Source organism: Xenopus tropicalis, chromosome 10 (genome assembly GCF_000004195.4).
Source record: "Xenopus tropicalis strain Nigerian chromosome 10, UCB_Xtro_10.0, whole genome shotgun sequence".
In the NCBI taxonomy this organism is placed as follows: domain Eukaryota; kingdom Metazoa; phylum Chordata; class Amphibia; order Anura; family Pipidae; genus Xenopus; species Xenopus tropicalis.
Genome location: NC_030686.2, coordinates 10,660,155 through 10,670,739, shown reverse-complemented (window position 1 = coordinate 10,670,739; position 10,585 = coordinate 10,660,155). Strand labels below are relative to the sequence as shown.

Below are 10,585 nucleotides of genomic sequence, written 5' to 3'. Positions count from 1 at the left end.
TCTGTGGGTTCTTTCAATTGCCAGAGGGGCTGCTGTAAGGTGCCACAGACAGTCACTATTTATTGGGCTGGGGGGGGCTGTTTGTGCCTCTGGGTACTGGGAATGCCAGGGGGGCTGTAAGGTGCCACAGACAGTCACTATTTATTGGGCTGGGGGGCTGTTTGTGCCTCTGGGTACTGGGAATGCCAGGGGGGCTGTAAGGTGCCATAGACACTCACTATTTATTGGGCTGGGGGGCTGTTTGTGCCTCTGGGTACTGGGAATGCCAGGGGGGCTGTAAGGTGCCATAGGCAGTCACTATTTATTGGGCTGGGGGGGCAGTTTGTGCCTCTGGGTACTGGGAATGCCAGGGGAGCTGTAAGGTGCCATAGACAGACAGTCACTATTTATTGGGCTGGGGGGGCTGTTTGTGCCTCTGGGTACTGGGAATGCCAGGGGGGCTGTAAGGTGCCACAGACAGTCACTATTTATTGGGCTGGGGGGGGGGCTGTTTGTGCCTCTGGGTACTGGGAATGCCAGGGGGGCTGTAAGGTGCCACAGACAGTCACTATTTATTGGGCTGGGGGGGCAGTTTGTGCCTCTGGGTACTGGGAATGCCAGGGGGGCTGTAAGGTGCCATAGACAGTCACTATTTATTGGGCTGGGGGGGCTGTTTGTGCCTCTGGGTACTGGGAATGCCAGGGGGGCTGTAAGGTGCCACAGACACTCAGTATTTATTGGGCTGGGGGGCTGTTTGTGCCTCTGGGTACTGAGAATGCCAGGGGGGCTGTAAGGTACCACAGACACTCAGTATTTATTGGGCTGGGGGGCTGTTTGTGCCTCTGGGTACTGGGAATGCCAGGGGGGCTGTAAGGTGCCATAGTCACTATTTATTGGGCTGGGGGGGGGGGCTGTTTGTGCTCTGGGTACTGGGAATGCCAGGGGGGCTGTAAGGTGCCACAGACAGTCACTATTTATTGGGCTGGGGGGCTTTGTGCCTCTGGGTACTGGGAATGCCAGGGGGCTGTAAGGTGCCACAGACAGTCACTATTTATTGGGCTGGTTGGGAATGCAAGGGCCTATTTTACCTCCCAGTCCAGACCTGGGGGGGGGGGGGGGGCAACTAGATTGCTTCTGTCCCACCCCTTATGTATACAATACTGCCAAATGCAGGTAGTAATGTATTCATGGGGACACTACAGTTCTCAACATTATACACAATCTATCACGCAGACCTTTAGCATATTATTTAGAGAGGCAGATTGTTGCCTTTTTTGGTACTTTGCACCCAGCTTTCCTGCATTTAGGGATTTTTCTTTACAGCTCCATCTGCTGGCCACTTTACAGAACTGACCCTTCTGTGCCTTATAATAAAGACAATTGTACTTGCTTGATTCATATTGGACCTTAATTACTGCTTGTTTTATTAGGTCTAGAATTATCAGTTGCTTCCATATGTGCATTTATATGGTGCAGTGGCACTTAACTCATTGCCCCCTCCCTCTGAGTAAAATATTTACATACTATAATGAGTGTGTAGTAGGATTTACCTTTTTTTTTTTTAACCAGATTGTCTTCTGTACAATAAATACAAATTAGTTACACTGAAAAATAAAAACAAAACTGGTAAAGCTTACTACTAGGAGTGCAGAAGTCTGTATGAAATAAAATACACGTACTTCATTACTGGCCTATATGGAGGGGATGTGTGCAAAGGCCTTTGCAGTGTATATGAGGAGACACAAGTGGCAAATAGTGGGGATGACATTTTGTGCTCTTCCAGATTATGTATTTAAAGGAACAGTAACATCTAAGAAAAGACAGACAACATAAAATATTGATGTCCTGCCTTGTTTGCTTCAGAAATATGTGAAATTCCCTCCCAGAATCAGTGGTACTGGCTGATACATTATATAGCTTCAAGAAGGGGTAGATATCTCTCAGTACAAGTGAGGGAATACAGGGGTATGGGGATAGCTCTCAGTACAAGTGAGGAAATACAGGGGTAGGGGAGATATCTCTCAGTACAAGTGAGGGAATACAGGGGTATGGGGATAGCTCTCAGTACAAGTGAGGAAATACAGGGGTAGGGGAGATAGCTCTCAGTACAAGTGAGGGAATACAGGGGTAGGGGAGATAGCTCTCAGTACAAGTGAGGGAATACAGGGGTATGGGGGATAGCTCTCAGTACAAGTGAGGGAATACAGGGGTAGGGGAGATAGCTCTCAGTACAAGTGAGGGAATACAGGGGTAGGGGAGATAGCCCTCAGTACAAGTGAGGGAATACAGGGGTAGGGGAGATAGCCCTCAGTACAAGTGAGGGAATACAGGGGTATGGGAGATAGCTCTCAGTACAAGTGAGGGAATACAGGGGTAGGGGAGATAGCTCTCAGTACAAGTGAGGGAATACAGGGGTATGGGAGATAGCTCTCAGTACAAGTGAGGGAATACAGGGGTATGGGAGATAGCTCTCAGTACAAGTGAGGGAATACAGGGGTATGGGAGATAGCTCTCAGTACAAGTGAGGGAATACAGGGGTAGGGAGATAGCTCTCAGTACAAGTGAGGGAATACAGGGGTATGGGAGATAGCTCTCAGTACAAGTGAGGGAATACAGGGGTAGGGGGGATAGCTCTCAGTACAAGTGAGGGAATACAGGGGTAGGGGAGATAGCTCTCAGTACAAGTGAGGGAATACAGGGGTATGGGAGATAGCTCTCAGTACAAGTGAGGGAATACAGGGGTAGGGGGGATAGCTCTCAGTACAAGTGAGGGAATACAGGGGTATGGGAGATAGCTCTCAGTACAAGTGAGGGAATACAGGGGTATGGGAGAGTTTGCTTTACAATAGCCAATTACCAGTGATCAAGACCGCTGGGCATGGAAAGAGTTAAAATCCCATCAGATCAGGCCGATACAGATCTGCCATTGAGGAATCATGTACAGCTTTTAGTAACACCACCACCAGACTCCATGTTTGTTCCAACTTTTTTTTATTTTACAAAGAGAGGGTGTGTTCATGCGATGCTGCCTGCGTTGGAAGCAATCCTGGGCCACAGATCTGCACACTCTTTCGCCACGGGGCCTGTGATAGCTGAGCCTAAAAGCAGAGAGAAAAAAAAAATTCTTTCAAGTTCTTGAAAACCCATGTTATTTAATTGCACCACCAAAGGTGCATCTTCCTTTTCAGCATTAGGACACAGCTTATTGTTATCTTTATACCAAATGAGCATTCAGCCTGTATTTTACAGTAACTGAAGTTCAGGTTGGGCCCCATATGCTGCATTGAGCAGTCAAACATGGAGGTGCTCAGCATCTGCCAATTGAGAAAAACACTTTCTTCTAGTTACATAGGGTTGAAAAAAGACCAGAGTCCATCAAGTTCAACCCTTCCAAGTTTCCCCATCACCCACAACCTATACTTACCTATCTATACACTCACATACATAAACTATAAATACAACCACTAATACTAACTGTAGATATTAGTATCACAATAGCCTTGGATATTCTGATTGATCAAGAACTCATCCAGGCAATCTCCATTCTAGGAGAATATTCTCTAAATACAGCCTTTAATTGCTTACAGGTTAGCATTTATTTACAATAAATTGTATTAGTAAATATCAGCAAGGCTCATACTGTCCTTGTATCAGCCAGGTAGAGTTATTGCCGTTACGGTCTATGAAAAACACATAAGACAAGCAATATGGCAGCTACCGCTAATGCAGCGATCCCCTATCAGTGAATGTAGCTCCCAATGCTGGTGCTTATTTTATAATTCCTGGCTTGGAGGCAAGCTTAAAACAGATGTACTGCCACATAGCCTGTGTGCTGCCAGGCCACATAGGGGCTACTAATAGCCAATCACAGCCCATATTTGGCACCCCAGGAACTTCTGCATGCTTGTGTTGCTCCCCAACTTCTGACATTTGAATGTGGCTCAGGGTAAACAAAAGGTTGGGGATCCCCTGCTCTAATGTATAAATTAAAGCAGATTTGGACCAGGAGATTTCCTATAAAAAAAATCAGTGACCAAGGTTTCCTGGAATGAATCCAACAGAATGAACCCCTTAAATAAAACATTTTTAATTTACATTCTTAGGCCAACAACAAGGGAGATTTTAACACCTGCCCATCAAGTTTCCTTGTTCAAAGACACCTGGGTATGAAACCCTCCAAATCACCCTCCATTGCCCACTATGAGATGTTTTAAAACTTGAAATGGCAGCTGTGTTTTCAGGGGAGAATTCTCACAAGCACAGGGGCAATGTGGGCAGCGGAAGGTGACATTTTGCCATTTTAACTTTCCACAGATCTGGGAATGTAGAGGAAAAAAAAAAACAGAAGGCAAAATGCCTGAAATCTCCCCTTATGGAAAAGTTTGTTTTTCTGGGATCTGCACATGTGCTGAGCTCCCATTTCTCAAGTTGGAAATTTCAATAAGCCTTTTAGTGCAGATGGTCAGCTCTTTGATCCATGCTGTGTGTTACAGTGTAAACATTGGTGCAGCGTAGATCAATAATGACCAGAACGTCAAACCCACGGCCTCTGAATGCAGGTGCCGTATATTCTGCTATCCGTGGTATTAACGGGGTTAATATTAATACCAATTTAGCAAGCAACATAGCTTTGGGTTTAGATTTTGTTCTCTACAGATGTGAATTTGTACAACCAACATCTGCCAGTGACCAGACATTCCTGCTAACATTTAGATGAATGGGAGACCCTATAGAGTATATACTCCACTGAAGGAGAGATAATGGGAAGACATCCACTTGTCACATCACTGATTGAAGCAGAACAGCACATGTAGCTGCCTCTTCACCCAAAAGCAATGTCTTTCTATCCTCTTCCACGACAACTCATCGTGCCACCGAGCAGACACTGCAAGTGCTTTAAGAAGAGGGACCATTTGAGAGCAGGGCGCCCCTTTAATACACTAGTTCAGCTGAGTATTCTCCTTCATGGTGATCAAACACAAAGTGGATTCAGGGTTCCATTTGGGGAGGCAAACAGACATTTCCAGCTGCAAAAATGTATGTGTTTGGGTAGAATCACCCCAGTTACCACTACATAACATCAGGACTATTATAATATCACTTCTGTATGCAGCGAAATCCTCTTACCTTTCATCTCCCCCTTGTTGTTTACTATCACCCCCGCATTGTCTTCAAAATACAAGAACACCCCGTCTTTTCTCCGGTACGACTTCCGCTGCCGTATTACCACTGCCGGATGCACTGCGGGAGAGAATACACAGTTACTGGGGGAATTGAAGTTGGTTTATAAAAGTAACACGGGGAGATTAGTTGCCCCACGGGAGGAAACTGAGGGACTAAGGGAAAAAAAGCAACATGTATGCCTTCCCACCGGTGATTACCTTTACTGTCGGTGGGAAGGCATTTCAGGTAACCAAGATTTATCTCCCCATGGGCTATCAGCCTAAAGAGACCACATCCCCCCCAATCCCCCACAGATAAACAGTGTCTCTGTAGTCTTCTGTATCTATTAAATTTAAAGGCAACTGCTCCCAGAGATGACTATTGCCCCCTGTATGCGCACTCCACCTACCCTTCTTCCTCAGCTCAGGTTTTCCTTTCTTTACTGTGGCCATCACCATGTCTCCAACACCAGCAGCCGGCAGTCTGTTCAGGCGACCCTTGATGCCTTTCACAGAGATTATGTACAAATTCTTTGCACCTAGGAGAAAGTCATTAGCAACATTAGGAAAGGCAGCAGCACATTTCCAGGAATGCAGGTGAGAGAGGGAGAGACAATTCCCTATAAAAATCCATAGAATTGTGTCATTATTATTAGAGTTGCAGTACCAAAATATTTCCGCCAGAAGTGCCCCAAAACCACACCCAGCCCAGTGGTACCAGCTTAGCAGAAGTGGACAGATATTAGAACAAAACTTCCTGTGGTCATGCTGGGCTAGGGGTGACGATCCTTCTACAGGCACATTAAATCAGTACTCCGGCCCATGCAAGGATTGCATTGCCTAAAGCCCAATGTGACTACAAAGGAGTCTTTGTACCCCATGGCTACACAGCAAGGTATTTACCTTGCTGTGTAGCCATGGGGGCAGCCAAAAGGCCCAGGTTACACAGCAGATTGCAGATGAGCTCTGTAGAATACCATTATATTGTATAGAGTTTATCTTCAATCTGCTATGTAACCTGTGCCATTCAGCCCTATTTTAACTGCCTCCATTGATACAAAGCAGCTTGTTTATATAAACTACAGTAACATTTCTGAAGCAAACAGATCAGGTTTTTTTTTGGATACTGTTCCATTAACTGTGCCTTAGTAAAGAGGCATTGCAGTTTGACAGCAGTCAGAATAGCGACACTGTACTGCCAGTAATATAACATATACATGGGCAGGGTATGGACATTTAGTAGTTTCACAATAACATCCTTAATAATGATTAGATTAACAGTGAAACCAACAAATAAAATAATTAGGAAATATTTGAGAGAAACACCGCAGCTACAACAGCTCAGTTTGTGTCACATCACTGATTGAAGCAGAACAGCACATGTAGCTGCCTCTTCACCCAAAAGCAATGTCTTTCTATCCTCTTCCACGACAACTCATCGTGCCACCGAGCAGACACTGCAAGTGCTTTAAGAAGAGGGACTTCCTGTTCCCCCTGTTATGTGCCAAGCTCTAGTTCAACATCAACTACTGCAAAAAATATAAACCAGCACTCCCAGGGTTTAAAAGTGAAAAAACAAATTGTATATACATACATACACCCCCCCCCCCAATGGTCAATTTTGCACAAGTACAGTAAACCACAACAACCATTTAGATTTCCTTTAAGTCTGTAATGTGCATTGGACAGTTCAAAGCAAATTGTTCATAATGCACTGGTGTAAAATTTCCAGTAGCAAATGAGCCCCTATGTCACCACTAAAACAAAAATTAGAGCATGAACCTTTAATTCGTATAGGGCTATACTTAAAGCCTTGTGGTGCACCCTAAGGACAAAGCTAAATTGTCCTGTGTGTTATGAGTGTAATGAATGAGTAGCAACAGTAGGGAAAATAAACTTTAGGAGCTTAAAATGTATATTATACTGGCATTTAGTCTGTACGCCAGGCTTATGTGCCAAGGGCACTTTCTCATCAGTGGGACGGAATAAGCCTATGGCCGCACCGGGGTACAGTGAGGGGGTGCTGAGTACAGCCCCAAGGCAACTTGCTAGTAAATAATGTGTTACTTAGTGGGACACTAGGATGTCCCTTAGGGGCAAATGACATTCTGCACCATGTTAAATCTCATGATAACAACCCTTACCTGTGTTGTCGGCACAGTTAATGACGGCTCCCACGGGGAGACCAAGGGAGATGCGAAACTTCGCACCAGACGAACCTCCACGTCCTACAGGCAAGAAAAAACAAAGAATGAATACAGTGAACGAGGCCCATGGTACACTTTACTGCACTGCTGCAAACTACATACAGGTGATACATGGAGCACATGTATGAGCAGACTATCCCCCAACGCACTGTGCCAGCCATCATGCCAAGCCACATCACTGCCAGCACTATGGGCACTGCCACTTACTCACTAGTCATAACTATAAAACATTTGGCCTATTATTTTAGCAGTTTAAAAGAACAGCGACACTAAAAAAATAAGTTTTAAAATAATTAATTACTGCTGCCCTGTGTTTGCGCCTTAAAAACACTACTAAGTTTTATATAAATACCTTGCCGTGTAGCCATGGGGGCAGCCAAAAAGCCCAGGTTACACTGCAGATTAGCTCTGTAGAACATCATTATACTGTATAGAGTTTATCCGCAATCTGCTATGAAACCTGTGCCATTCAGCCCTATTTTGACTGCCTCCACCGATACAAAGCAGCTTGTTTATATAAACTATAGTAGCATTTATAGTTTTTTGGATACTGTTCCATTAACTGTGCCTTAGTAAAGAGGCATTGCAGTTTGACAGCACTCAGTATAGCGACACTGTACTGCCAGTAATATAACATATACATGGGTAGGATATGGACATTTAGTAGTTTCACAACAATGTCCTTAATAATGATTAGATTAACAGTGAAACCAACCAACTAAAATAAGAAAAAATGAGGAAATATTTGAGAGAAACACAGCAGCTATAAAAGCTCAGTTTGTGTCACATCACTGATTGAAGCAGAACAGCACATGTAGCTGCCTCTTCACCCAAAAGCAATGTCTTTCTATCCTCTTCCACGACAACTCATCGTGCCACCGAGCAGACACTGCAAGTGCTTTAAGAAGAGGGGCTTCCTGTTACCCCTGTTATATATATATATATATATATATATGTGTGCCAAGTTCTAGTTCAACATCAACAATGTACTCCCAGGGTTTAAAAGTGAAAAAACAAATTGTAAGGCTAATGGGAAGGGGTATCTGTGGGAGTCCCATACACATGCAGATAAAGGCTGGGGGTAATGGGCCTTGGGCAGTAGAGACAGAGGTGGGTACAGGGACATACCAAGCACTCTCTCCTTATACTATATCCCCCCCCCAAATGTACAGTAATGGTACAGCCTGGCTGATTACATAGAAGAGGAAAGAAATGATTGCGACCTATAAATATATACATTCATAATATACTCTATATACTATTGCACTAATTAGAAAACTACAGAGAGAGGGGCTAAGCCCAGCGTACTCTAAACATGGCTTCCCGGGACGTCAGCTATAGCTTCCCGCTGTATATAAGACATCTCCACAGCCCTCTCTGCCTTTCAGCATCGGCCATACTGACAGCCGGGAAAAGAACAGGGATCAGCAAGCGCCCTCCGCAAGTTACAGGCACCGACAACGACAACAAGTCGGTAGATGACAACGGATTTAAGTCACAGGCCCGCAGCCCTCACCTCTCTTAGACATCTTGGTTACCGGAAAGAGAAAGAGGCGGGCGCAAAGGATGCTGGGATATAGCAGCAAGTCAGGCAAGGGAGGGAGAAGGGGGCGAGATCACGTGACATCGCCTGCGGATTGGAGGCGCCGGAACAGACGGATGACGGCATAGCCATGTGACCAAGATATACGAGGAAGGGCGGGGCCTAAAGTGGTGGAGACTGCGCCTGCGCCATTTGTGGGTTCGTTTACGCCATAACACGCCGTGACTGCCCAGGTAAAGGCGATTCCTGTGTGTCCGCAGGAGGTTTAAATGTACAATTGTTGTGGCGTACGGTGAAATGCCTGCATATAGCAACCTGGAAAGTAGGGTTTAAAGAGGTTAGGGCTGCGGAGCCCATGGGGTATAAAGGTAGCTTTGAAGCGTTGTAACCAGGGCAGCCGTAAAGTGCGGACACTCAGGGGCCTTTGGCAGATGAGCCATTATAGGAGGTTTCTAGGCTTAGGGAATTTTGTTACCTATATTTTTGGAGGGTTGGGCAATGTTATTATACTTAGTATAGTAATATTCCCCCAACCCTCTAAAAATATGGATAACAAAATTCCAAATATATTCCAAGTATATTATACTAACAAAAAGTCTCTATAATATACTGCCTGGGAACACAAGCTAGGTAGGCCATACAGGCTGCAGGCTGATATCAGCACCCCATTATTCCTGATGGAACATAAACAGTGTGACTGCTGGGGGAAGCGCTGCTTCTATTAAAGGGGGGCTATCATGAAAATGACATTTCATCTAAAAATTGTGTACTGTTTCTGAAATAATAAGTAAAAAGCTACTCTTTCCTATCCCTCTCTCAGCATGTCTTTCTTCATGTGGGAGTTAGATTATGAGTGACAGGTCTAATACTAACTTTATACTTTCCTAAGGGAAAACATTGCACCCCTTATTACTCTCACACTCCTGCCCCGAGTCTTGCTACCTAGTCCCTTATACTTGAGCATGATCAGTATATGAAACTATGGAATTTGGCACATTGGCCACACAAGCGTAAAGTCTGCATAAGGGTGAAGACACACAGAGCTACTTGTCACGGCTACTAAATAATAGACAATACTGAAAATTGCCTCTGCTAAAACACACATAGAGACAATTATCAGTAAATGATCAGCATTGTCTGTTTTAGTAGCCGTGACAAGTAGCTGCTACTAGTAGCTCTGTGTGTCTTCACTCTAAGGGATGCCTGGGAACTACATAAGATGGTGGTGCTGCGCCCTGGGCTGGCGTATTACTCTTCAGAAATGAGTACTGGCCTGGGGAAAAACCTTAGCTATATATATATATATATAAACAAGTAATGAGCCGCACTCACAGGTCTTAGTGTCAAATAAAGAAAAAAATTATTGTGGCAAAAAGCTAACGTTTCGGCTGCTTCCACAGCCTTTGTCAAAGTGCCAAACACAAAACATAGAACTCCTGATAAACCAAATGTGGCGCCAAATGTGTTTGGCACTATGTTTTGGTTTATCAGGGGTTCTATGTTTTGTGTTTGGCACTTTGACAAAGGCTGTGGAAGCAGCCGAAACGTTAGCTTTTTGCTACAATATTTTTTTCTTTATTTGACACTAAGACCTGTGAGTGCGGCTCATTACTTGTTTATGGATTTTGGTTCGGTTCCTGCACCCAGGCACCCTTTTGCTTTATTTACGTGAGTGCCTGTTGCCCTACATGCTT

At 44.6% G+C, this 10,585-nt stretch overlaps 1 protein-coding gene and 3 non-coding genes across 4 annotated transcripts; all 4 read right to left on the bottom strand.

Annotated features, from left to right (window-relative positions):
• Positions 1–2,953: 2,953 nt before the first annotated feature.
• rpl23 (ribosomal protein L23) lies at positions 2,954–8,879 on the bottom strand. Its single transcript, NM_001011231.1, is given in 5 exon segments — positions 2,954–3,077; positions 5,107–5,220; positions 5,552–5,680; positions 7,286–7,369; positions 8,865–8,879. Coding segments are annotated over 5 exon segments (423 nt in total). The 5' UTR covers positions 8,878–8,879; the 3' UTR covers positions 2,954–2,994.
• LOC116408103 lies at positions 4,754–4,886 on the bottom strand. The gene has a single exon (XR_004220737.1). It is a non-coding gene; the product is annotated as a small nucleolar RNA SNORA21 (small nucleolar RNA).
• On the bottom strand, positions 6,488–6,620 carry LOC116408105. Its single transcript, XR_004220739.1, has one exon. It is a non-coding gene; the product is annotated as a small nucleolar RNA SNORA21 (small nucleolar RNA).
• LOC116408104 lies at positions 8,127–8,259 on the bottom strand. Its single transcript, XR_004220738.1, has one exon. It is a non-coding gene; the product is annotated as a small nucleolar RNA SNORA21 (small nucleolar RNA).
• Positions 8,880–10,585: the final 1,706 nt, after the last annotated feature.